The sequence below is a fragment of the Ciona robusta genome, chromosome 14, assembly GCF_009617815.1.
Source record: "Ciona robusta chromosome 14, ASM961781v2".
In the NCBI taxonomy this organism is placed as follows: Eukaryota; Metazoa; Chordata; class Ascidiacea; order Phlebobranchia; family Cionidae; genus Ciona; species Ciona robusta.
Genome location: NC_143248.1, coordinates 4,563,037 through 4,588,721, shown reverse-complemented (window position 1 = coordinate 4,588,721; position 25,685 = coordinate 4,563,037). Strand labels below are relative to the sequence as shown.

The 25,685-nt window shown below is 35.3% G+C and overlaps 7 protein-coding genes across 10 annotated transcripts; 2 read left to right on the top strand and 5 right to left on the bottom strand.

Moving 5' to 3' along the window:
- Positions 1 to 581: 581 nt before the first annotated feature.
- LOC149725215 (SH2 domain-containing protein 4A-like) lies at positions 582 to 6,894 on the top strand. Its single transcript, XM_089892819.1, has 11 exons — positions 582 to 1,170; positions 1,363 to 1,429; positions 1,837 to 1,939; positions 2,782 to 3,109; positions 3,469 to 3,700; positions 3,836 to 3,898; positions 4,122 to 4,386; positions 4,874 to 4,995; positions 5,396 to 5,501; positions 5,892 to 6,006; positions 6,424 to 6,894. Exons 1-11 carry the CDS (start codon positions 1,066 to 1,068, stop codon positions 6,529 to 6,531), a joined length of 1,614 nt encoding a protein of 537 aa, XP_089748945.1. The 5' UTR covers positions 582 to 1,065; the 3' UTR covers positions 6,532 to 6,894.
- On the bottom strand, positions 6,765 to 13,738 carry LOC149725214 (TBC1 domain family member 19-like). 2 transcript variants are annotated; one of them, XM_089892809.1, is made up of 15 exons: positions 13,581 to 13,738; positions 12,950 to 13,068; positions 12,718 to 12,793; positions 12,102 to 12,240; positions 11,695 to 11,873; positions 11,142 to 11,253; positions 10,768 to 10,880; positions 10,457 to 10,531; positions 9,977 to 10,124; positions 9,600 to 9,782; positions 8,962 to 9,149; positions 8,337 to 8,428; positions 7,811 to 7,997; positions 7,199 to 7,286; positions 6,765 to 6,958 (listed from the first exon to the last, which is right to left on the bottom strand). In XM_089892809.1, exons 1-14 carry the CDS (start codon positions 13,680 to 13,682, stop codon positions 7,218 to 7,220), a joined length of 1,782 nt encoding a protein of 593 aa, XP_089748935.1. In that variant the 5' UTR covers positions 13,683 to 13,738; the 3' UTR covers positions 6,765 to 6,958; positions 7,199 to 7,217. The 2 variants fall into 2 exon arrangements, with proteins under 2 accessions (XP_089748935.1, XP_089748936.1); XM_089892810.1 differs by lacking the exon at positions 9,600 to 9,782.
- Positions 13,736 to 14,581, bottom strand: LOC149725213 (microtubule nucleation factor SSNA1-like). The gene has a single exon (XM_089892861.1). The coding sequence runs from the start codon at positions 14,440 to 14,442 to the stop codon at positions 14,092 to 14,094; it is 351 nt and encodes a 116-aa protein (XP_089748987.1). The 5' UTR covers positions 14,443 to 14,581; the 3' UTR covers positions 13,736 to 14,091.
- A 372-nt stretch (positions 14,582 to 14,953) lies between these two features.
- Positions 14,954 to 15,912, bottom strand: LOC149725212 (multiple coagulation factor deficiency protein 2 homolog). The gene is made up of 5 exons (XM_089892863.1): positions 15,833 to 15,912; positions 15,686 to 15,746; positions 15,528 to 15,611; positions 15,234 to 15,358; positions 14,954 to 15,168 (listed from the first exon to the last, which is right to left on the bottom strand). The coding sequence occupies exons 1-5, from the start codon at positions 15,894 to 15,896 to the stop codon at positions 15,068 to 15,070; spliced, it is 435 nt and encodes a 144-aa protein (XP_089748989.1). The 5' UTR covers positions 15,897 to 15,912; the 3' UTR covers positions 14,954 to 15,067.
- Positions 15,913 to 16,085: 173 nt separating this feature from the next.
- On the bottom strand, positions 16,086 to 20,606 carry LOC149725211 (solute carrier family 22 member 4-like). Its single transcript, XM_089892821.1, has 11 exons — positions 20,127 to 20,606; positions 19,688 to 19,793; positions 19,252 to 19,331; positions 18,711 to 18,814; positions 18,339 to 18,493; positions 17,811 to 17,979; positions 17,436 to 17,672; positions 17,115 to 17,329; positions 16,816 to 16,989; positions 16,458 to 16,593; positions 16,086 to 16,379 (listed from the first exon to the last, which is right to left on the bottom strand). Exons 1-11 carry the CDS (start codon positions 20,277 to 20,279, stop codon positions 16,322 to 16,324), a joined length of 1,587 nt encoding a protein of 528 aa, XP_089748947.1. The 5' UTR covers positions 20,280 to 20,606; the 3' UTR covers positions 16,086 to 16,321.
- A 1,537-nt stretch (positions 20,607 to 22,143) lies between these two features.
- On the top strand, positions 22,144 to 23,836 carry LOC149725210 (uncharacterized). The gene is made up of 3 exons (XM_089892849.1): positions 22,144 to 22,296; positions 22,946 to 23,064; positions 23,292 to 23,836. The coding sequence occupies exons 1-3, from the start codon at positions 22,159 to 22,161 to the stop codon at positions 23,644 to 23,646; spliced, it is 612 nt and encodes a 203-aa protein (XP_089748975.1). The 5' UTR covers positions 22,144 to 22,158; the 3' UTR covers positions 23,647 to 23,836.
- LOC149725209 (uncharacterized) lies at positions 23,767 to 25,470 on the bottom strand. 3 transcript variants are annotated; one of them, XM_089892851.1, is made up of 3 exons: positions 25,197 to 25,470; positions 24,417 to 24,721; positions 23,767 to 24,092 (listed from the first exon to the last, which is right to left on the bottom strand). In XM_089892851.1, the coding sequence occupies exons 1-3, from the start codon at positions 25,290 to 25,292 to the stop codon at positions 23,855 to 23,857; spliced, it is 639 nt and encodes a 212-aa protein (XP_089748977.1). In that variant the 5' UTR covers positions 25,293 to 25,470; the 3' UTR covers positions 23,767 to 23,854. The 3 variants fall into 3 exon arrangements, with proteins under 3 accessions (XP_089748977.1, XP_089748978.1, XP_089748980.1); XM_089892852.1 differs by lacking the exon at positions 25,197 to 25,470 and adding an exon at positions 24,910 to 25,160; XM_089892854.1 differs by lacking the exon at positions 25,197 to 25,470 and adding an exon at positions 24,819 to 25,159.
- Between the last annotated feature and the right edge of the window lie 215 nt (positions 25,471 to 25,685).

Below are 25,685 nucleotides of genomic sequence, written 5' to 3'. Positions count from 1 at the left end.
GTCAGCTATATATCAACATTACAGTTGATCAACCATTTGTGACGCCCCTGGTTCGCTAGCTTTGATTCCACAACATCCCAATTTAATCGCTTCTACAGCGCAGTTGGTTTATAGTGTATGTGAGTTTTAGCGCCGAAAACAACGAAAACAATATGTGAGTTTTAGCGCCGAAAACAAACCCGGAGATCTAAGTATAGTAGGATGGGGAAAGATGGGACACCTTTTCATTCTATTTTCTCGTACATTTTGGTAGTAAACAAAGAACATCTAAAGGATTATAAAACCTTGTCCTCGCGACTTTCATAGACCATTGTTAAATGTTTAAAACACGACCAGGATATTTATATATTTCGTGCTAAAGGTGTCCCATCTTTCCCCACCCCACTATATATGCTTGAGCCTAAAAGTTTCAATAACACAATCTTCTAAGACGTTAATAAAGTTAAAACATAAACTATAGAATTCTATTTTGTATTGCTTTTAAGCGAGAAACATGTAATTTTTAACGGCCGAGCAGTCAAACATATTAGCGGTAATAGTGGTTAGTCCGTTTACCCGTCTCCAAAGCACAGTCCATTGTATAGGTCCTTATTAAGTACATATGAGAGCGCGGAAGTTTACAAAGTTAAAGTTTAACGAGAGTCGGTATATTTACAGGGACGCTTTAGGCAAACCCAGTCACTCGAAGCGAAGCCGCAGAACACAAGCATAAGAACCAGGGAAAGAATAGTCGATATTTCGAAATGTGAATATCTGGTCAGTCTTTGTAGACAAAATACTGTGCGTATTACTTATAGGTGCTGGTATAGTACTAATATACTAAAGTGATTGCATAGACGTTTGTATTAAAGGAGGTTTTTGGGACTATACGCTACATGAAATATATCCGCGTATATATGCGTTTATATATATTTCCGTTTTGACAGGAAATATATAGCATAGAATAAACAACTTTATTTAAAGTACGACTTCTTGACGGATTCCAAAGAGACAGCGAAACCGACCGTTGTCCTTTTATTTATTCCATTTATTACGGTATTGTATAGCCTACCCCCTGGAGTGAAAATGTTGCAACAGATATTACGCGACATGTACGTGGACCCAGACATTTTGGCCGAGCTGCCAGAGGAACAAAAAGAAATCTTGTTTTTTAAAATACGAGAGGAACAGGTATGTATAAGAACACTAATATATGATTGCTACTAAGAAAGTATCTGCTCAATTAAATCCAAAAATACTATAATTGCTGCGTGACGTTACGATATGAGTCACCAACATGTGAAGCAGTTGAAGCCTTATATGAGATACGTACACCTATGTGTTCCTGTAAGTGATGAATAACTCAACTATTTATAAATGTAGGTACGCCGCTACAATGAAAGGGAAAAGGAAAACAAACCTCCAGTAAAACAACGAAAAACCAAACCTGGTAAGTTGCCAAATGCAAACATGGGATAACATAATCGGTAATCGTTCGAACATGACATCGCATTTATCTTAAACTCTCCCGTTTAACTAAACGCAATTAAAAAGTGTTTCTCGGAAAGATTTATCGGTAATTCCAGTCAAGTACCGCACTGTTTTGATTTAGAGCTCCAACTTCATATAACTATAAATCTTTATGTCTTTTATGTGTGGTTTCAAAAGAAAAATACAAAGGCTATTATACAGCAATTGACTTTTGGAGCTGTGAAACATATGGTGAACATTGAACAATTTAAACAAGTGTAATCGCCTTTGTACATGGTATGTTAAAATACAATAACCATGATATTTGCGACCGCCAATACATCCTACAATTCATGTGTATAAACTTTGACAAATTAACATTATCAGGAAAACAAGTTCGAATAATGGAAGACATTAACGGCGAACCATTGACACATGTTTTCGGTGAGAATGGAGAAATGACAGCCGAGGAAAGATGGGAAAGATACACGTAAGTACAGAAAATGATTTGTGTTACAATGCAATCGTATTTGATTGCAGGATAAAAATGGTAAAAGCCAGCAGAAGTGTCGTTTAGTTATGGTGGCGATAAGTAAATAAAGTTAAACTGCCATCATATAACATTGTAAAACGAAAGAAGTTACTCTGCGGGTTTAGCTTATATAAATGTATATTTAATAAGTGGGCCTGAAGCAAGAGTTTTTTTCGCGTTGAGCTTTTTTAAAGTCACGAATGAAATTTGTATTCATATTAAACTGGTAGAATGTGTTAACACGCGGCTAAGCTACTGAGTAAAATTATAGGAAATTGAGTCTTAAAATATTTGGTTTTAAAAGTCTCTATTTGCAAAGGTCTTCGAAAGACGGTTCTTCAGATCGTCAAGTACCTTTACAAAATAAAATTTTGGTGCTAAAGCCAACCATGAATATTGACTTGGCCTTCACAATTCACATGAAACTTATGCTAAAGTTTATTTAATTTGACTCCGCCATTGCCTAATATATATTTACCAAGCATCAAGTGCGATAAACCAAACTTGTAGGCTGATAGGGCTGTTATATTTGTTTAAGATATAGGAAGGTAGGATGGGCCTATGAAACTTTTTATTACCAAGTTATATTATAACAAAATCTACATCAAGTCACTTTTGCTTATATACACTTGGATATAAGTAAAATTACATGATGTATTCTGTTCTATAATAAGGGGGGGGTGATGAGTGATGACCATCCTATGAGCAACATAAGGGCGGGCCTAGGGTGTAGATTAGAGTTGGTTTATTCTTCAAACGCATGGGAAAATTGTTCACTTAAAATCATTTTGTTTCCTCAGGGATGAACGAATGAAAGCTGCCGTGTTCGCTGTGATGAAAGAAGAAACAGATCAAGCTCTCCGAGGTGCCCAGGTCCTCAGGAACAGAGCAAACTCTGGGGGCAAAGAGAACAAAATAACAGCAAACTCAAGAGTAAAACTTGTCACAGCTAAATTCAATAGTAACTCTGACCGTAACCCCCCAATGACAAGTACATTGGCTTCAACTACAGCAGCAAAAAGGGCTGATTTTGCCTACGTCAAATCTAATCAAGTTGAGAACCATAAACCTGTAGTCACAACACACCAATCGGTGCCTAGAATTTCACCAGTGGCAAGAAGGAAAGAGGTAAGTTCATAAACCGTTGCTCAGAGTTTATTTAGCGAACATAATGATTAATTTATGGGACAGATTTATGATGCAAATGGCGTTAGACTGCCTCAAAATTTACATTTATTTTCTCCCTTTGCCATTACTTATCAAATGTATGTATATACAATGCTAAATTTAAAACACAGGAGCTTTTAGAAGTATTATTAAATTCGGATAACAAAGTAATTAAATATATCGTAATCAGGGTTATATGTGCCGTTCCTGTAAACTTGCAACAGTAAACGAGATTTTAGAACAGCAATTAAGTGGTCTCTGCCTGGAATCCGGACCTCTTACGTACATTGCTTAAATTTTAACTTGTTATTTAATCTTAGGCGAAAAACAGGGGAAAACTTGCAGGATATGAAGTTGTACGGAACCCGATACTCGTAGACACTACAGTGCCAACGACTAGCACCGAAACACCTACACATATTAACACACTGAGACCAAAGACCCCTCCAAAAGTAGCCACACCAAAAACGAGCCCCAAAGATGAAAGAAAACGACCCAAGTCACCTAAAGGCCAACGCTCGGTGGAAAAAGAAACCGAGAATATATACGAAAGTAAGTCGTGTATAATTCTTGTTACATAACCGCAGCACGCCTATATAACACACAATAACGAAATCCGTATTAACACGTTGTTTCAAAAAAGTATCGTTTTGTTCAATATCATCTTAAATAAGTGTTACGTCACAGGCGTAGATGACGTCACTAAACCTCAGGTCGACTTGGTTTCGAATGAAGAATGGAATCAACAGCGTGAGTTTTTTTCTAAGTTTAATGCTCACTTGTTTACAAGGATATACTTCATATGGATTTATGTGTTCCTATGCCACAGCACCTTAAACTTAGGCCAAAGTCGGCCCATTACATCTCAAGAATAGAGAGTCATCCAAAGTTTAAATAACGTGGTTGCTAAAAAATTGCCAAAAAGAAAATAATTTTGATTCAGATTAAGAGTTCGCATTTTTTATCTCTACAGTTCGGAGGTTTAAGGAAGAAGACGAAAAAAGGAAAATAAGAGCAAGGAGAGCCAGCATCGAAGTAAAGAGACAATCTCTTATCGCAGTTAATCGAAACAAGTCCAAGATAAAATCTCTAAGACAGAAATTCGCAAAATTAGGTTCATTTGACAACGAAAAAGAATCGAAACTGGAGAAGCCAACTCTTCCACCTAAACCTGCTGTAATAGATACCGTGGTACCCCCTATTACTTCGCTACGGGCAAGAAGTCCAGTGGTAACCAGGTGAATACAAACGAATATATAGTAAAGTGGGGTAAGATAAAACATACTGTTTTTTTTCTCTTCTCTCGTCCCATTTGGCAGTAAACAAAGAATATTTACAAAATTATATACCCGTTTCCAGCGACTCTAAAGGAGCGTGATTAGTTGTTCAAAAGACGATCAGAAAAGATTTTGGTGCTAACGGTATCCCGTCTTACCCCACATAACTATATATGCTGCTACGGCAGCAACCGTATTTTTATACATTTTATTCAAATAAAAAGTAACAACTTTCACCCATTACGCTATAAATCATAAGAGAATGTTATTAACTTCCCTTTAATGCTTAAACAACCGCAATTCAGTTTGATAAATTGGATATCGAGTATGACAGTTTAAGTGCTAAACCAACAAAGCTATGCCGCTGTTGCGTACGAACAGCAAACAGATTGCGCAATTTTTAAAACCACTTTGCAAAATGACTTGATATTAAAACCCGCAACAACAGCAGGCTATCAACAACCGGTAAACCAAACAGTCGAAATGACGTCAAACGCTGGTTCGAAGACAAGCAAACGTCAGCCTTCGTAGACGACCGTGGTGACGTCATTATACCCACGTGGTTTCACGGTAAGAGACAAACAAGCAAATTCTGTTTTGTGTTGACTGGTTGCTAAAACACGTGTTATTGAATATAGGAGAAGGGCCGCTTAGAAAATTGAAACGTGGCCCTTTGATACAACGATAAGCATAAGTTGGCCTACTTTACTTGTTTGCCTTGTAAATATATTGACCCATAACGTCGGATGCTAGTTACTATATAAACAAGCTTCTGGTCAGCTGAGGGAGACTTACGTATACTTAGTGTGAATCATCATACACTACAGTAGGTGTCTTTGATATCTTATCAGTTGTCATCAAGCATCAATATTTTGGACAGTTTTTGTCAATATTTTTGACAGAGGTGGCAAACATTGATGGCTTGTTAGACTCACAAGATAATTAGCCATACACTGTTTAATTGACGTAGGTATCATTTCGAGAAGCGACGCCGAGTCACTCCTGTGTTCAAGGCCAGAACGAGATTTTCTCATACGCCTTAGCGACAAGATATGGGGATATGCGCTCAGTTACAAGTAAGTTCTTATGTTTAACTATGTTGAGTTCGTCTAAAACCTGTCATCATAACTTCTTTCTATATGCAAAAGCATTGACTTGATGTCTCAGCGTTTGGCAGAAGAACCGTCGGTCTTTAAGCTTACCAAACAAACAATTGCCAGAAGATCTAGTTTTCATTTATAATAAACCCAGTTACTTTGGTCTTGAGGAGCGTATACGCAACACTTGATCGCGCATATACTACAAATCACATGGGCCTAATAGGAGCGCTTACATACGCAGAAAACATTGGCATGTTTGTGACATATACAGCAATAAATAAATAGCCTGACTAAAGATGTCTGAACTTTGTTTACACCTGTTTCACTCGTGTAGCGCATTATCTGACACATACCGTCATTCCACAGAGCTGAGGACAGAGTTAAACATTTCTTGATCGATGCTTCAGAAGGAAGTTACCATTTCTTCGGCAACGATCAAATTAGACACGAAAGTCTCGCCGAACTAGTCGAATACCACAAGGTCAGTCGACATTTCCACAAGTAACTGCTGGTGTATAAACAGTTTCTCTTTGTAAATGAAAGTGGTCAACTCCTCAGGCCTATAGTCCAGTGTATATAGGTCCGAGGCTTGCCGTTGCTGTAAGTACAGATACATTGTTGGATAAACAACTTGACTGCAAATCCTAATGATGTCTCACTGTAGGGCAGACGAAACGTTGGTTGTGTGAGATCTCTTTTACAATGGTGACTGCCTAAAGTCTTGATAAAACGGGAGAGTAACTACCAAATGTTGACAAGACAAAAGTTTAACTGACAGACAAATCGTGCAAAACTGCGCAAAATGACCTTATTTCTACCTGTCAAACATTTAAATTCGCAACCTTGATAATTCCTATGTTCTGATATATAAAGTTGTTTAAACATTATGCTTCCACAGGAGGAAGACATAACATACAACGGTGAAATCCTAGGCCGAGCTGTGGGACAACGTAATCCGTCCAAACCAGATTATTCTGACTTGGAATTTCAAAATACTAGATTGTGAGGACTTCGGAACAAGATTTAACCACCTCGCACATTTAGGGTTAGCTATTGATGTCCTATGTCCACATATCACTGCAGAAATACTGAACAAACATGGCATCAAAGCCAGTTTATGTTTATCCACTTTTATCACAATGCAGAGGCCTATTAGTCGACCCGCCCGTTTTCTTTGTGCAATTTCGAATATCATCTATGCAAATAATGATGCGTATGTAATTAGCAAGCAGACATATGTTGAACCGGTGCTTTGGCGTTAATTATATTTTAAAACATCTTCTATATAAGTGTGTATTCGTTAAAGCCATCTTTCGATTCTGCGTTTCTGGAGAATGCTAAGAATAATAAAGTACAATGAAGTATGGCACAGCGGGTATCTGTTGTGAGGTCGACTTCAACACTTTGAATGAAGTGTTTGTCCTTGCCTAACCCTGCTCAGATAAAAGAAAGTCTGTAAATATTTGATTAATTGCATCATACAGAACAACACTATGGCAAAAAGATCAGAAAGTTGTTCTAAATTTAGGCTTTTGAAGATAATTAGGCAGATTAGCATTTATTATTGTGAAATGACTATCTATAAATTAGGGTAACTTTTTTATCGGTAGATTTATGGAAAAGCCCCGTTTCGTATATTTTCAAACACTTTATCCAAAGAGCTGATATATTACCTGTAAAAACTAAAACTCTTTAAGTTGGGAAGAGTATGAGTTGTAACAGTGGAACAACATGTAGTGTCGTAATGTCTGCTAAGGAACCCTGCAAGAAATAAGCTTTATTAGATATTTGTTGGGTAGTAGTATTTGATCCATGGCTGAAGTTTAAAGCCTATAGTTTCTAAGATTGAGATAACAAAGCAATTAAAAGTTATTGCAATCAGGGTTTAAGGTATCTTATACTAACAAAAACTTAAAATATTTATTATATGGTTTAGTCTAAATTGTCAGGGGTACATTAAAAAAATAAAAAATAAAATACGTGGTAACTCAAAAGCGGGCACGAGGTGTATGAAACAAAACACCCATGTTGTAACGACTTTAGTTGTCCCGCCATTCAAGGATAAAGAAGTTAAACAGTCGATTTCATACTCATGCTTGCTTTTGAGTTACCACATATTCAACTTTGTGAGTAGCTTTGAACCAAGAACCCCTGGGTTTAAAGGGCAGAGAAGCTAACCACTTTGCCACAGCACCAGAAAATGAATGGCAATTGCTAGAAACTGAAGGCTTTCCTCCCACACAAGAATAACTCAAGTTATATTACGTTATTGGGCAAATGATTACCTCAACACCACTTGCAGATGTTATGAGAAGAAGGTTTGATTGACGGAAGAGAAAAATAGCAACAGCAAGAAGAGGAAGAATGAGCAAACTTCCGTATCCAATGATACGATCCCATAGTAACAGGAGTTGTTCAGTTGCCAGGTAACCAGAAAACGCACGAACCAACCATTTAAACGCGATTTTTAAACTGAAAAGGATGACAAAATTATGTGATTTTATTTTAAAACAGGTTAAAGTTTTTAAATACACAAAGGCAATGTTAGTTAGATGTATTTCTGTGAAACAATTCCACATGATCAATTTTAGTTTGAAAGTGTTAATTTTGTGATTCAAAGGGGTCTTTAAAATTTTAAAATACTTTTTGAAAGAAATCTCCCGACAATTGTAAGATTTACTATACCTGGTAGCTATAATAACTTTCCATTGATATAGTTTTGAAATTTATGATCCATAACTCAGTTAAATAGAACGGGGCCACTAAATAGAACATAGGTTATAATGTACAGGGTAACCACATAATACTCACGGTTGGCACCCTATTTCTTGAAGATGCCGAAATAACCTTGGATGAGTGGATTGTAAGGTTGATTCAAATAACAAACACAGTGATATGATGCCCTGTGACGTATGATGTTTATATAACAGGATTTTTCTGGTCAGTTTCAATACAACCATCATAGAGAACTTGAAAGATTTACACCACAGACATTACATTTTAACTTCTAACATTACTAAAGATTGTTAAAGTTTTTAAAACTGAAACGATATGTTTATAAAGTTTAGGAAAAAGGAGAAATCAAACAATTCTAAATAAAGCATAATTTCTAAGCACATACATATGTTTGTGGTGGATATGTATACACCTAGCTAAGTGAACATAGGTTGTATTGATACATTCATATATGTTGTACTATAGGATCGATAAATACCATTAGCAGATACTATTCCAGGTTTCCCAATAGTGTTTTTAACAATTAACAACAGTCATGAGGACATGGTTACATAATTCAGTAAATATTCTTTGATTTTTACAAAATTGGAGGGGAAAATAGAATTAAAAATGGACCATCTTACCCCGACCTACTATACATTAAAAATTTGTTTAAAAAAAACAACATTATTATAACAACACTAAGTATATTTATATTAACCTGGGGGTGTGAAGATATTGAATGTAACCTGTGAAAATATCTCGTATACATCTCACGAAACATGTAATAAAGTCGAATAGGTTCTGAGTAGAGATAACATAATGGTGTAGCATACATGGAGAAACCATGGAAAGGAATTACACCATTAGGAGGATAGATAACAGAAAATTCTTCAAGACCAAGCTTTCCTGAGTAAAAAAATTAAGCTGTGATTTGGTGTAAAATGTCTATTGTATGGATTGGTAGTTTCAAAATTTAATAAAGCTTTGGTTATTTTCTACACTGAATGAATATTTGGATTAGCATTTTACAGAGCATGAGAAGATTGTAGCATTTCTATATGGGTGAGCTCCTTTGGTTAGGCATGCCAGACTACCTGGGAATTGTCCCGGAGTTGCCCCATTACCTTAACTGCAAAAAGTCACAGAGACAGAAAGCATGCCTAAATAGCTATGTAGGTATAAATATGATTGCATTTTCACACAATATTGATAAAGCATCAAATGCGAAAGAGAACTGAACAATAAACAATGTTGTATCTACATGTTAGTGAATGAATTGTAATGATCATTAAATATGATCATATGAGACCCATGATGGCAGAACACTCATGAGAAGCCAACTACAATGACTTCAACCTGTCTCTTGCACTTCCTGGTCTTCTGGACTGGTATTATCTGGTTTTGACTGGTTTTTCGGGTCATGTTTGTCATCCAAGTTTAGCGACTTAACTCTTTGTGCAATTGTTATTGGCACTTCAACAATGTTTTCAGTTTGAAGATCAATTTCAACAAAAGTTTCATCTTTTGCAACTTCATTTGCTTTAGTTGATAAGAAGAAGTAAGATAGTGATATTTCAAAGTTCACCAAAGATTTTTAAGCATTTTCCAACATACAAAATAAAGTTGTACAAAACATTTCAACACACACTAGTCAAAAAATGTCATAAAACAAATTCTGTATTTCAGACAGAATTAACTATAGATTAAGTACAGAATACAGAAATATACATTACCTCTAATATAAGATTTAGGGGGTGAAGCACTACTGTGCACAAAGTGATCCAGTACAGTCGTGTCCCTTGAAAACACAAGCAATACTTGATACAAATAATCCTCGAACACAAAGTAATAATCATCATTCACAGAAGTCAGTTTAACGTCCTGAGAAAATCAATAGAAGTTATCACATCATATTTTTTTTATTTAACTTCCAGTTTAAAGCTATAAATACTGACAAAAAATACTGTTCGTATCCTCGTAATATATGTTTTTTAGTGTATTCTTAATTTCTTACAATATTTGTAATATATTTACCATTTTCTTGGGTTTTTAAAATTTTTCAGCAGCACCAGCAATTGACATAAGCAGGTGTACAGTTGCAAAAACTAAAATAGTTAAAAAATACCTGCAATTGGTGTAATCTACTTTTTTGAAAATAGTAATAACACAAAAATGATGATAACTTTTACAATATTCAATGTTTAGGAGTTTACCTTGTAAATTAAACTGTCAACCAGTAGATCATGTTGCAGAACATAACCTTTCAGTTGGTCATACTTTAATATCGCCTGCACAAGAATAAACAGGTAAATTATTTTGAATGCTGTTGTGTATTTTTTATATTACAGTAACTTTATTTGTTAAATGTATAAGTATTTTTTAATGTTTCGCTGTCAACTTTGACGACCTGTAAGTGACCACTGAGTTGGGGTAATTGCTGTTAAGTGCAGACATGCCCACGATGGTACCAGCATCAGGATTTGAACCCATACCCTGTGACCTTTTTAAACCACAAACAACTTACTAGGTGATCCACGGTGACACCTAGTGCGAGTTGCCACATTTCAGCACGATTACCACTCGGACAACCTCGTCTGCAGAAATGTTGGGCTAGCACTCCACGTTTTTCATCTAATACTAGAAATAAACAGAGTAATCTTTTTCCGTATACATGTTTATTTGGTAATGTCATATTTAAAACACCTACTAAATTTAAAACTGCAACCATTTTACAAACCATGTAATAAGATAAGAGTCATAAAACTAACAATATTTCTGATTGAATAAGACTGACAAAACTTAGTAACAGAGGTTTTATATAATTTTAGCATGAAATAAGAACTGTAGCCACTGCAACACTATGGAGAAAAATATGAATTAACTTTTAAACTGTATTACCTCTCCTTGCTATTCTGTTTCTTTCATTTTGAAAGGATTCTGTTGGGGCATCAACACTGTCATCAATCCCTCCTTGTGGAAGGCTGGAACAAAACTCTGAGAATTTCGCTTGCTGAAAATAAGGAGATCTTTTTAACTGTTAGTGCTTATAAACATAACATACAAGAAACACATGATGCCGGACATAGGCACCAAACCTGGGGTGGCATGGTCGATAGTTTATCCTGGATTTTTTCTGAACTGTATTATTTTTTAACATACAAAGCAATATGTTGGATTTGTTTCATGAGAATGTATGCTTAACTAACCATGCCACCGATGTATTTAAACAAAAAATACTTATGCTATCAGAAAATAGTACATTTTTGTGGCAATTTACTGAGCAAAAACTAAAAAGTATGCAGTCTATACTTTAGTAACTGAATATAGAAAGTATCTTAATCAAGTATGGGCAACTTTGGTCTAAGTGTCAGGCCCCATGGCTTGCTACACTGTAGGACCTCAACCACAGTGATTAGAATAGAACCAAGTATATCTAAATATTGTAAGTTACCAGTTCTGTAAGTTTAGGGACTTCCAATGGGACTTGTATAAGACCCCAGTGTTCACTACATACTTCAGGATATTCTTCAGATTCATGACCATACAAACTACAATAGTTGGGATTTCTGACACTTGAAATAACTTCCAAGAAATCCTTTGGAGCATAGACAGGCCGAAAGTGGCTTAAATCTGGAAAAAATTAGAAACCATACAACAGAAAAGTCTTAAGTTTGTATTTAGATTTAATACATTTAATAAAACATATAGGATATGCTATATTGTAAATTACACTTTAAAAATTGATGTTTTAATTTTTTATTTACAAAAAAAATTACAAATTTTAACATTATAGTTTCTCTTACACAAACATGTTAGAAAATAGATATATATATATGTGTTGTTTATATAGTTATATACCTGGCTCATCTGTTCCCATTTCATTCCATTTATGAAGTAAATCTCTTTGTTCATCAGCGGGTCGTTTACGAGCAAGAGGAATGCTTAGTTCAGTGCACATGCTGTTCATACTCTTTAATATTCGCTTCTCCCAATTTGCCTGGAGGTAGGACAAACATTTATTACAGAAATAGAACAAAACTTGCTTTATTCTCGCGTGGCCTGAAAACGACAGTCAATATAGTACAGGTGTATTGTTTCATACCTCGTGGCCGCTGATGAGTTACCCAGTATTTTACTTAGTTTGGTCTAGATTGTTATTTTGTATGGCTGACAATTTGTCTTTTTTTTTCTTATTGAGTATATACAGTAATTTTAATTATTGAATATATATAGTAACAAAACAACTATTTTGTGCATCGTAACCAGATGGCATTACAACAGTGTAAGATTACATTAGATATAAACAGTTCTGTTGTAATGACAATTATATATACATGCATACCAAACATGATGAAGCTAAACACATTAACTGAGTCTGAAACACAGCTGACTTTAAGGGACACAGTAAATAAATACCAAAGCACCAAATGATATATAATTTATACATACAAAGAGAAAGGTATGTTATACTTACTTGAGCTTTCCTCATATACATAAGAGGTTCTTTCTGACATTCAAAAGGGATAGAGCTATCAAAGCATTTTGGAATACTAGAAAATTAAAAAAATTGAAAGTTTTTAATAGGTAGAAATTGTATTTTTGTTTTTATTTGTAGTACAATAAGGACCAGTCTAACAATTTTAGCATAGTAAGTTTATCAACTGTTGTGTTTACAATAAAATAACATTAACAAACAAATAAGCTACCAGTTTATTTGCTTGTAGATTTCATTCCGTAAGATTTTTTCCCACCCCGATGTTTTTAATGAACTGATGATATCAGATTTCAGAGTGGCAGATGTGACTGTGGGCTTTTCTACCTCTTTCTGAAAATAAATGAACATTTCTAAAAATCTGGGCTGCATATATATAGGCAATTGGGTAAACTTTTGGGATACTGGCCAGATTCTGTTATTAGTTTCCCAAAAAATGGATAAACAGAAGATAGCATAGACGTAGTGTAATGTGGTCGGTGTTTTGGGTCACATTGACCACTACATGTAAAATCATGTTTTAGCACCAAGTTTTAACAATAAAATAGTTATAACCCTTCTATTATGTGCTATACAAACAAGTACAGCATTAATCAATGAGCTACCTTATGTTTGACAACTGTAAATGTAACTGTATTTCAGACATGCTGCCTCAGATTTAGCTAGAAATTCAATATGTGACACCTAGGCTATGGGTATGGAAGAAAGATATACAAATAAACTACTACTAATACACTAATTTTTACATTGGACAAGTTGGTATAAAGATCTGTCGGCTCATGGGTAGGAACCCGAGCTTCACAAGTCAAATAAAAATTGTAAATAAATATAAACCCTAAAAATACCTGAGCTGCACGTTTTAGTTGTGCCTGTAGAGTGCTGCCATTTAGGTTGCAAATAATTTCTGTTATTAAGGCGGCAACCTCACTTACATTATTGCTAGCCATCCTATTATTACATTATGTTGCAATACTCGAAAATAAAGCAAGGCTTATAGCAACTACAAAGCAAAAAAAGACAGATATGTATAATTTAGGATTTCAGTAAATTGAATTAAATTGAATGAAAAGATTAACTTTTACAGTTTTTGTGTAAATAACATACATTTGCCCACCAAGCAGTAAGACATTTGATATTTTACAGGTTTGAATTTGTACACATGAAATATATGGGAAATTTGTTAATTTATGAACAATAAAATACAAATTGGAACGTTATGTATGCGCTTCTAGTGCAGCGTAACAATTCTTTATAGAAAAAATGAAAGAAAATCACATAGGAAATATACACATCAATAATACATATTCTAAAGAGTAAGACAGGAAAGAGAAACAAACAATTTAGCTATTTCCGTGATTATTTTGCACCATATTCCATTTTATGTCCTTTCCCGCCATCCATGTGGTGTATGCTTCCTTTCACAGAGTTAAGAAGAGTCTGTGAAGTTTCTAAAATCTTCATGTATGCTGATTCTGTTTCAGCAATTGTTTTATCAAACTCATTACGAGCTGCCATTTTTCTTGCTAAACTTTCGTTAACTTTTGCTAACCGCTCTGTAAGAACTCTGATGTCGTTTTGGAGCTTGTTTTTTTCCTCTTCTTCCTGAAGAGCTTGTCTGTGTAGGTCATCACGTTTAGCACACAGATCTTCAATGCATTTTACAAGTTCATTGTTGTAGCTTTGCAACGCAGCGCCTTGGTGTGACATTTTATTAAGTTTTACTTTTATATGTACCAAATATATTAAAAAGTCTGTCCAGCTATATACACGCCTGAAAAAATAATAGCTATACTATTCAATTTTTATATAAACAGTTGCAGTTTGCGCTAGGCCTATTGTAAATCAGAACGTTTCTTTATTTAAAGTAACATTATATTTTATCTTTTGTAATTACTACCAACTCAAGCCCAAACATAACTCAATAACCATGGTAAACTGCCGCGAAACATCCAGTACAAACAAGACATAAATAAATCTATACAAACCTGTCAACCGACAATTTAAACTGTAGACGCTTTACTTGTATCTATACGCACAGTTCACCTAGCGGACAGATATGATTTCTGTGCTTTAAGGCTAACTAAGAGTAAGAGATGTCCTCAAATGTCGTATTGGTTCATTTAACCATATTTAACTAACATAATACCTGTTTTGCATTGATCCAATAGTTAGTAAATGTGTGACAGGGTTTTAAACAGCAAGAGAGTATGCATGGTCACGCTTTTTGGCATTTACTATAACTTGCATGTCGCGTAATAACAAGTGAAGAAATAAACATATATAGACTGTGTTTTAACAGCACAAAGTATAGAAAACTTGCAAGAACAAATGTCTACATATCGACAAAGTCTCTAGTTTTCGCTAAATACTCCAACCATGTAACCAATCCGTCATCATTGGCGTCTGTTTCTTCCAAAAGATGATCAACTGCTTCTATATCAATATATTTAAAACAATATGTAATAAGCACATAATATAGTTTTCAAACGTATACAAACCTATTAGATATTTTTCTTTTTCTGCTGGGTTGTCTTCGCTTAGACCAAAGTTGACAGCGCCTTCTGATAGAGCAGCATATAGCTCGTTACCGTCCAATATCTCATCTTTGTTCAAATCGTGTAACCTACAAATCACAAAACAAACTGTCAGCCTATATCAAAGAGATTAAAATCAGTTCAGTTTAACATTTATGATGTACTTCAGGCTGTTATAGGCTATCTGGCATATTATGCAGCTGTAAAACGTTTTTACAAAACTTCAATGCCCTGCTGACGCATAAAGACTAACGTTACCTAAAATAATAAAACTCCAAATGCTCCGAATTCATATTTGTCAGTGCCAGTTCCACCAACCCGCCCAATTCTTCTTTGATGTGCCTTTCAAAAATCACCATTCATTCATCAAATAAATAAATTAACGCCTAGACATGTGGCATTACCACTATACTCACTCAATGTCACGAACCATTTTTCCATCTCCGAAACTGACCTTGCTTGGGCGGGTTGGTGGAACTGGCACTGACAAATATGAATTCGGAGCATTTGGAGTTTTATTATTAAAACTGTACATAACAACAAAATCAAACCAATGTACAAACCATATGATCTTAAAACTGTACATAACAACAAAATCAAACCAATGTACAAACCATATGATTTCATATCCCAGCTTTTGTGGTGTTCGGTCTATATTGTTTACTGACTAAATGGGGTACCTAAAGGTGTATAAACTGTACCGGTTGCCTTGTGTATCGATCAGCAGGTGTTTGAAGTCCCACGGCAGAACAACGCAAATTTCTATATTTGTGTACTGTTGAAAAAGTGCGCTTCATATGATATAATGTGACAGGCTATAAACCAATATGGTTACTTGCAGCAGGGTGGGGATATATGGGACACATTTTTATTCTATTTTCTCGTTCCATTTTGTAATAAACAAAGAACATTCAAAGAAATACAAAAACGCATTTTGCCGACTCTCATAGATCGTTATTTTCTCTTTAAAAAAAACACGACCACAATCTTTAGATATTATGCGATAAAGGTGGCACATCTTTCCACACAGTACTAAATATAATATAGCAAGACTAAGGTTCTTCTACAGCAACAACTTTTTGTTCATTTTTGCACAATGTAAGAAGGCCCCTGTCGAAATATGTAGTTTAAATATTAGTTTAAACCACATTTTTACAACGAAGGTTATACTTTTATTAGTAACCTTACCCTCGCATGGAGTTGGCTTCTTTTACCGTTTGTGGCAGTTTCTTCCCTTTAGTTTTAGGTAGAAACATATACCCAACAATGGATAACGATACCAACGTAACAGTTATAATAGTTGGTGTCGTATTGTTGCCTTTTTCTAGAAATGAGATTTTTATCAATTTTTGCTGATCGCTTTTATTGTCCCATTTAGAAGTTACAAAGAACATTTACACGATTACACAACAGTATTCTTACAACTGTATAAAAGAATTTTATTAGTTGTTAAGACACGATTAGAAAGTATATGGGATATTATGGTTTAACAGTTCCTGTCTTACCCCACAGTTATATATGCATTAACATCTTACTCATTCAATACCTGCGTATATGATATATGGAGCTGTACTGGCAGCCACCCTGGATAAGCCTGAGAAATAACCAAGTAATGACTGCCTGATGTTTGTAGGGAACAGTTCACCGGAGTATGTATAGACTGTTAGAAACGCAGTTCCTACCATTAGTTTACTGAACATGGTAAACCCAGCCACAACACCTGGCAAAAGAAATAAATATTAACCATCATATATATTATATAATATTGTAAGGGTTTCAAACGCACTTTTTTGGTGCAATTTAAAAGAGTTTTCTATGTTAGTTTTAAGACTCCTGCGTTTGTACCTTGGTCTACTGCAAGAGTAATGCAGAGTGATATCATACAAAGCGTCATAAACCCGATGTAACAATTGCGATGGCCCCTCATTCTAACGAAGCAGAAGTACAAGATTGCGCTTCCTAACTCAGCGAGTGCAGCATACACAATGTTTAATATTCGATCCCCTTTCAATCCGTTTGTGTTAAGAGCTATTGCAAAGTATACGAGGCTCACTGTGAACCTGAAAGCAAATGGACTTTTGTTCATATAAAATATTATGAAGCGCTAGAAATATAAAATAATATGAGCGCTAGATATGCATTAAGTATGAGTTAAAACTTAGTTACCAAGACAGAGATATAATCATCACGCGAATGAACATGTACGGAGACTTCAGAATAGATTTAAAAGCCTTCAGAAGATTTTGTTTCTCGTTCATTTCCAAGAGTACGTTTTTAACATCGCTGTCCTCAGTTTTATGTTCATTACAATTTCGATTTATTTTTGCTATTTTATTCCTCAAAAGATCCGCTTCTTCGTGTCTTTTATTTACAAGAAGCCAAGGCACCGTTTCGTCAAACAACCTGTTAAAATTATTTTTAAAAATCTAAAAAACATAAAAAAAAATTAAAAAATTCCCATTTTAAAAATACACCTAAAGCTGCTTTACTGCATTTACAATTTTTTCTTATAAAAAAATAGATAAACGAACGTTCCCTGACCAGAAAGAAGGTATGTAGAAAACTCCAGCGATTCCATAAGCTCTTAGGAACCACCGCCAGTCTTGAAAAATCCAAGTCGCCAGACCAAACAACAAATAACTACATGCGAAGGCTATTCCTTGTATAAAGAACATGAAAGATCGAAAACTTGGTGGAACTGTTTCCCAACCTGTGTTTTAATCAAGAGTTAAGTGGATGGTGACTTGTGGGTTCAGCACCCACAATTTTATTTGACATATATCCTTAAGTTTATAGCTTTTACTTGTAGCATGCTTTTAACAATGGTCGTTTTATTGTCATTTTTTATTTAATTTGTTCTTTGCTACTGTATTCGAAGTAATAAATAAAATTTATGTTCTGTCATTCACCGTAAATGAAACAGAATCGCAAAAAAATACTCGTTTCGGAAGAATACGGTTTTGTAATTCTTCAATGTTCTTTGTTTACTATACCAAATGGGACGTATAAAATAAAAATGTGTGCCGTTTTCCCCACTCTACTACACATACAAAAGAAACTGCAAAATACCCATAACAGCAACGCCTTGATAACTGACAAGGCAACCAAATCCACTGAAGAAAAATAATATTCCATATGTGGTTGCGTCTGCTACGAAGCTTGTTGCTAAAGCGAGAATGAATTGCCAGAATGTAAAAACCAAAACGACAATTCGTCGACCAAATCTGTAAAGGTACGAACAAGAATAAAGCTATAAGAGCCAATTATGTATATACACAATTTCATGGCTGAAAGCATATTGTTACTATATACGTCAATCAGTAGGCATAAAGGCGTTTAAAGGGGGTCAATAGCCTATATAGTTAGTTTGTAAAACTGTTCTTGTTTTTATTCAGGTAAAAACCACTCTAGAAATCAACATATTTAAATTCAAATAAACACCTGTCTGATATTGCTCCGCCAAAGATTCCCCCAATCGTCATTCCAATCATGAACAATGAAGAATATAACGGTCGTCGCCAACCATTGTCGCATACCATATCAAACTATGCAATCAGGAATCAGGAAACAGGAAGTTATCAGTATTTATCATGCTTTATCATGCTTTATGTTTTATTCCCACATGTATAGTACTGTAGGAGTGTAGGGTATGCTGGATACCGTTAGCATATAATAGCAGGGTAGGAGTCGTAAGGCTATGGTTTATAATATTTGGAATGTTTAATGTTTACCACCAAATTGGACCAGAAAATGGAATGAAAAGGTGTCCCATCTACTCCCACCTTTCTCACCTCATATTTACTAATCGTGTTTTTACCAAATACCAACGCTCTTTTTATAGTTATAAGGATAGAGTTATATAATTTGTTTAAATATTCTTTGTTTACAAATGAATAGGACGATAAAAGAGAATGAAAACATAGACCGTGTTATTAGATATCACTATATTGTCCGTTACTTAATATCATCAGTTCTTACTTACTTCAATAGAGGCGGATGTATAATTTCCCGTGTAAACGATACTCGTGCATACTGGCACGTCTTTTATGTAGCTTGAATTATCTGGAACAAATTGCACGAGACATGTTTATAGTACTGCGGGGTAAGATGGGACACCTTTAGCATATAATATCCAATTATCCTGATCGTGTTAAACCATTCACAAAGGTCTACGCGGGAGTCGTAAGGGTACGATTTTATAAATCTAAATCTTTAAATGTTTTTTGTTTACTACTGGAAGGGACGAAAAAATAAAACAATAAGGTGTCCCATCTTATACACCTCTTTAATGTTGTTTAGATTAAACAACGCCGAATGTGTTTAAAATAACTAAAAGGTAGTGCATGCCATTTTGTAGACGTTTAAACTGCTGGTTAATATGCCAACTAACATGCCTTGGACTAAACGAAATCAATTACCCGTCGTCAAATGATTACTCTTGGGGATCGTGCAAACGTCATCCGTAACAAGCATTCCATTTGTTGAGTTGTTTACATCGAACTGCGTCGTATCCCCAAGCAAAGACTGTATTAAAACGAAAAATATGAATGGTTTATCATATAAGGTTAGGAGAATTTAGGTTTGTACTGTTATATATGGATACCGTTAACACATAATTCATCATATTTCGTATCATTAATTAACAGCACTCTTCTAGCATCATGATGCTACAGTTCTGTATATAATTCAGTAAATGTTCTGTGTTTACTACTGAATCGAACAATAAAAGAGAATAAAAACATGGTCCATTTTCTCTGACGTAGGCTACTTTATATGAATAAAATAGACTTGTAAATGAACATGCTTAAATATAATTATGCTGTATTATTTTGGATATACTGCTGGTGAAATACTTACTTGTTGTTGGCAATAAAACTCCGGTGTAAACTGTGAGACAAGAACTTGAAATATTTGAAAAGCGGTTGGCATGGTTATGTACACAATAAGAAGACACATACGGAACTCATACCAACCAAAGCCAGCGTCTTTAAATTTCGGTAAAATACCCATTTCGTATTCTATATCTATTTTAAAATAAACGTATTGGTTTTAAACCTACAAACGTTATTAATAGTGGTACTAACAATTTAATGCCTACTGGTCCTTACTGTTTAAAAACGACTTTAGTGTAAAGTCTCTTACTACAGACATATACGGCTGTCTGCATTATTTGTAAACTAAGACCTTTGAATCTTGCATAATAATTTCCTATCAATTTCCGGAGTTAACTCAGTTACCCGGTTCCGCAAATTTTTGGCTGCAAACACTTATCTCACTGAGCTAAAGCACACGCCTAGTTACTTAGTGTTTCGACTTCATGGATGAACGCAGATTCCCCCTTTTGAAGTTAAACCTCTCTTTCAAATATGAAACGGTTCATGTCCTATGTATAGGCCACGCAGCAGGTGCAACTCAAATCCTTAATAATTCACTAACTTAGTATTCACTAATACTGTACGACTACACATGCAAAACGTTTATATCATTTTTGTAAAATGTATTTAAGAAGGAACATTCAAAGAATTATAAAATCGTATCCTAACGACCCCGATATAGACCGTTGTTAATCGTTTAAAACACGATCAGGATATTATGTGCTAGTGTCTCGTCTTTCCCCACCTTACTATCCCTCGAAATGTTTCTAAATAAAATATCTTGCTTTTTGCGAGACTGGGATCAAGGTATATTTTAAACTAACATAAGAAACCAATAAGAAGCGATGACTAAACGCATCTGATTCGACGCAATTAAACGTTATACCCATATGTGTTGTGTATTTAACTTGAATAAAAAACGCAAATGGTTTACGGGTTCCGGCTGGAGCATTGTACGCTCTTGTTATCTTTCATATCTTTGTTTCGAGGTCTGAAAAACACGTTATATTAACCAACGTTATAGTAAAAGCATAAAAACTACAATATTACCTTACAGCGAAGTCGTCATACTTGCTCTGTAGAATATACTTGCTCTATAGAAGTAACAAAATATTAACACATATAGTAGGGTAGGGGAAGATCGGACACCTTCTTATTATATCTTTTCGTCCTATTTGGTAATAAACAAAAAACAGTCAAAGAATTATAAAATGCATCCTTACGACTTTCATATACCGTTGTTAATTGTTTAAAACACGATCAGGATATTTGGATATTATGTGCTGGAGGCGTCCTCCCGTCTTTCCCTATCCTGCTATACTTTTATCGTCTTTCGCGCTTTGCTATTTTGACTTTGACAACAATAATATGAATATTTCAGCAGTTTAAAACACGTTTTCTGCCGCATGTTTTTATAATAACAAGCTCGATAAGCGCTACTTTATTTGATCATCCTATTCTGCTGCCAACTTATTTCTTATTTATGCCACGGGAGCGTCGCTGATGTTGCAACTTTATTAAATAGGATTTCAATTTAAAATTACTAGCTGAGTACATATACCTCTTGTGCAGTATAGCATGATATGTATTATGGAATAGACTATATTTGTAGAGTATCGAATATCCTTTTCAATAGATATATTTGGTTTTAATAATCGGATTATAAAGCGAAAGCTAAGTTCTGTATGAGATATATATTACTTATAATTAGTCTAATTAGCGTATGTATTAATGAGTCTACAACACCCTATAGCTTATAACCCAGTATATTGATAAATAGTAGGGTGGGGGAAGATGGGACACCTTTAGCCCATAATAACCAAATATTCAGATCGTGTTTTAAGCAATTAACAACGGTATATGGGAGTCGGAAGGATTACGGTTTATAATTATTTGAATTTTCTTTGTTTGCTACCAAATGTGACGAGAAAATAGAATGAAAATGTGTCCCATCTTCCCCCACCCTACTATACAACGGAATAATGAGAAAGATAGTGTTTTCCCTCAGTACCGATATGAAAGCATGGTTGGTTTGGCTTGTTGTAACCAATTGGATCTCTAGATCTTCGCCTCTATTATGCTGGAAGTGTCATGCAAGAAATCAAAGGGAATGTAACCGTATCGGGACACCACAAGTATGTCACAGCAATCAGGTATATTATTTTGATAGGAAAAATAAATATAGTATGGTGGAGGAAGATGGGACACCTTTATCGCTTAATGTCTGAATATCCTTATGATATTTTAAACAATTAACAACGGTTTATAGGAGTCGTGGGGATACGGTTTTATAATTCCTTGAATGTTCTTGGTTTACAAATGAATGGGGCGAGAAAATAGAGTTAAAAGGTGTCCCATCTTCTCCCACCCTACTATATTGTAGGGTGAGGGAAAGATGGGACGCTTTTTATTCCGTTTTCTATACTTCCTTTGGTAGTAAACAAGAACATTTGTAAAGCGTAAACGAGACTATCATAAACCGCTGTGAATTGTTCAAAACACGATCAGGGTATTTAAATATTATGTGCTCAAGGTGTCCCATCTTACCCTATGGTACAATATAAATAAATGCACGTTTCCCAAACTACTGAGTAGCTGATATTGGTATTCCTTTTTGAGCGATTTTATTTTATAAGACGTTCTTGTGCATAAAATGAAATTGCTCTTTAATGCGAGGACGCGTCATTTCATCAAATATTAAACGGTTGGTCACTGAATGCTCTGTTGGCGTTTTGAGGTATTGTAGGAGATAAGAGAGAACTTTGGGCAGAATATAAAAGTTTATTGATGTAACTTTTACAGGCGTGTGTTACCGAATGGAGAGAAGAGAATGGAATTACAATCATGACGAAAAGGTGCAAGCAGAAAGAAGTATGTCAAAGAATGCAGAGTCAAAATAGACAAAGATGTAAAGCATATAGGTAAACTGATACACTTAACTCTATACCTTAAACTGACTTATTATTAGACGTCTGGTAAAATATCACCAGTAAAAGATTGATTGAATGCAACTTATTTATCCTAACATGGCGGGCAACGACGCTGTTATAACAGGGGTGTTCTGTTTATAACACCTTATGCCCGATTACCTATGTTTCGTCGTTTTGTTTGCGTATACTGATTCCTTAATAAAACGACATCGTTTTAGAAGGGGGTTAAACCCTAGCATATGTTTCGACTGCTGCTGGGAGAAAAGCAACTGTAACCGGGATCGAATCCCACCCCATACAACATCATGGCCAACTAATACACCAACCACTGTAGCTACCAGTGCAACTTTTTCAACTCCGATCACAACCGGGAAGATACAACCTTCGCTGTCATTACCGGTACCAACATCAAAAACGGATTCCATTTTGCCCACAACGTTTTACCCGGCATTGGTAAATCGACCGAGAACTATCTGTGTTTGCACTCGTGCCGGGGAGCCTAACACGAGACTGGTCGAAGCAGCTTTGCTAATTGTGGAACCAGACTTTGACGAATGGAGAAATTATAGTTAATAAAATACCTACGAAATGGTACGGGAATGCAAATAGTTACCGAAGGAAACATTATATGCTTGTAAAGTGTTGGCGCATATACATCTTAAGCCATTCGAACGCTTTTAATAGTCGTAAAAACGCCCAAATATAATATTTGTATTTCGACATTTTCACAAAACTGACAGGTAGTGAAAAGAGAATATAAAAACAAAGGAAACTTATCCATTCATGTTCGAACGTCTTCCAACTTAATTTCTTTTCCGTCCACAAAAAGTTGTTTTCCGTACCATCTTACACCCTTGCCCTCCCTTTCGGCTTTCCGGGCAATTTCTTTCAGTTGAAATTTGACTGATTTTTGAAAGTCGGTGAGATCGTCTTCGATCTCCATAGATTTAGGAAGTGATTTTCGTTTGTGGGCAACTCTCGACTTTTCTTTCCACCGAGAGAACTTTACCAGAACTGGCCTTAAGGTGGGAGCACAGAGTTAAAACAAAATTTCTATATTCAAATGGCACGCGTTTCGTCTGGCCTATCAGCATAGGTCCTCTATAGGACGGGGAAGATGGGACACCTTTTTATCCTATACTCTTGTTCATTTGGTAGTAAACAGAGAATATTCAAAGAATTATAAAACCGTATCCTCACGACTCCTATAGCCCGTTGTTAATTGTTTAAAAGACGTTCAGGATATTTGGATAATGTGCTAAAGGTACCCGTATATTCCCCAACCTAATATATATATGTCCATACATATAACTGTCTGATAGGCTTGTTCATGCATGATATACCTCGGTCTAACACCTTCGTCGATTCTTTTCGCTGATTCAATCCCTCGACCCCCAATTGTGATTCCCATCTTCCTCTCAATGATCTCAGAAACCAAAAATAAAAGATCTTGGTCCTCTCGCTCTGGGATCCCTAGAAAACGGAGGTTGTACCTCCGCGACTGCTGGTCCAGGATTTCGATCTGACGATCCTGAGATCGCATTACGGACATTGTTTTGTTGACGTCAGAGGCAAATCGGTCATGCATGACGGAAAGTCTGAGCTGTTCTTCCTTTATAAGTTCAACCCGATCAAACATTGAAGAAATCTGTGATATATTATAGTAGGCTTGGGTAAAATGGCACATGTTTTTTTTACTTATGTTACGTCCCCTTTAGTTGTAAAGAATTACAGAATTATATTACCGTATTCTCACGACTCCCATGGACCGTTGTTAATTGTTTACACCACGAATAAGATATTTGGGTATTATGTGCCAAAGGTGTCTCATCTTACCCAAGAGTACTTCATACGTTGTCTAATATAAGATTAACGGTAATGCTGGTAGGAATTACAGATGCAAACATCGCTTTAAATCGTATAGCAATGTCACAAATACAGTTAACAAACGACACTTCGTAGACACATAAACGTACAAGCAACAACATATATAGTTTTGTTGTGAAGAAAAAAATAAGTAAAACAGCCATTTTTGGGCTCATCTGGTGGACTAACGTTTTATAAACCAACAAAACATTTACCATAATGCCCTGTAGAAAAAAATAACAGAAAATGTAATTAACCTGTTCAGTTAGAACCCGCTGTCTGTCGAAAATGAAAACCACCGAAAGAGCAAATATCACAACAGCCAGTAATGCTGGTCTGAACAATCCGGGCATTATATCTGCCAACTTATATAACTGGCAACCAAAACTTTTCAACTTGCTAATTTTGCTACTAAGTCGCCATTTATACTTTTATCTACTGATGTATTCGCTGCAGTTCAAGTTTTATAACAGGAGCTCACATTCTGAATAACATACTGTTGATAATTTGATTTTACAACAGCGTCGTACACATTTTGCCCCGGGCGGTTTATCAAGTAAATGTATACTTACACCATATAGAAATCTTATAAAGTAGTACGCTATGGGGAGATATTTACCCAAGACGAAAGTTACTTTCTAAATATAGTAACATGTAACGCGCAACCCCTTCAAGTCAAATGATCATTATACTACAGTGGCGAATTTAAATTGAGTGATTGTATTCCGTAGGTGACATTTGTGAAT

Bases quoted from the DNA above. Each gene is read 5' to 3' on its own strand.
- LOC149725215 (XM_089892819.1), top strand. From the start codon at position 1,066: ATGTTGCAACAGATATTACGCGACATGTACGTGGACCCAGACATTTTG. The intron at 1,430-1,836 runs GTAAGTTGCCAA...TAACATTATCAG, and splicing joins ACAACGAAAAACCAAACCTG to GAAAACAAGTTCGAATAATG. The intron at 1,940-2,781 runs GTAAGTACAGAA...TTGTTTCCTCAG, and splicing joins GAAAGATGGGAAAGATACAC to GGATGAACGAATGAAAGCTG.
- LOC149725214 (XM_089892809.1), bottom strand. From the start codon at position 13,682: ATGGCTAGCAATAATGTAAGTGAGGTTGCCGCCTTAATAACAGAAATT. The intron at 12,241-12,717 runs GTAAGTATAACA...TCCTACCTCCAG, and splicing joins TGTATATGAGGAAAGCTCAA to GCAAATTGGGAGAAGCGAAT. The intron at 11,874-12,101 runs GTATATAACTAT...AATTTTTTCCAG, and splicing joins AATGGGAACAGATGAGCCAG to ATTTAAGCCACTTTCGGCCT.
- LOC149725213 (XM_089892861.1), bottom strand. From the start codon at position 14,442: ATGTCACACCAAGGCGCTGCGTTGCAAAGCTACAACAATGAACTTGTA.
- LOC149725212 (XM_089892863.1), bottom strand. From the start codon at position 15,896: ATGAAATCATATGGTTTGTACATTGGTTTGATTTTGTTGTTATGTACA. The intron at 15,359-15,527 runs GTAACGTTAGTC...TGTGATTTGTAG, and splicing joins TTGGAGTTTTATTATTTTAG to GTTACACGATTTGAACAAAG. The intron at 15,169-15,233 runs GTTTGTATACGT...ATATTGATATAG, and splicing joins AAAAGAAAAATATCTAATAG to AAGCAGTTGATCATCTTTTG.
- LOC149725211 (XM_089892821.1), bottom strand. From the start codon at position 20,279: ATGGGTATTTTACCGAAATTTAAAGACGCTGGCTTTGGTTGGTATGAG. The intron at 19,794-20,126 runs GTAAGTATTTCA...GTTTTAATACAG, and splicing joins AGTTTTATTGCCAACAACAA to TCTTTGCTTGGGGATACGAC. The intron at 18,494-18,710 runs GTGTTTATTTGA...GTACCTTTACAG, and splicing joins GGCGGAGCAATATCAGACAG to ATTTGGTCGACGAATTGTCG.
- LOC149725210 (XM_089892849.1), top strand. From the start codon at position 22,159: ATGAAAGCATGGTTGGTTTGGCTTGTTGTAACCAATTGGATCTCTAGA. The intron at 22,297-22,945 runs GTATATTATTTT...TAACTTTTACAG, and splicing joins AAGTATGTCACAGCAATCAG to GCGTGTGTTACCGAATGGAG. The intron at 23,065-23,291 runs GTAAACTGATAC...ACATCGTTTTAG, and splicing joins CAAAGATGTAAAGCATATAG to AAGGGGGTTAAACCCTAGCA.
- LOC149725209 (XM_089892851.1), bottom strand. From the start codon at position 25,292: ATGCCCGGATTGTTCAGACCAGCATTACTGGCTGTTGTGATATTTGCT. The intron at 24,722-25,196 runs GTTAATTACATT...AATATATCACAG, and splicing joins AGCGGGTTCTAACTGAACAG to ATTTCTTCAATGTTTGATCG. The intron at 24,093-24,416 runs GTATATCATGCA...TCCCACCTTAAG, and splicing joins GACGAAGGTGTTAGACCGAG to GCCAGTTCTGGTAAAGTTCT.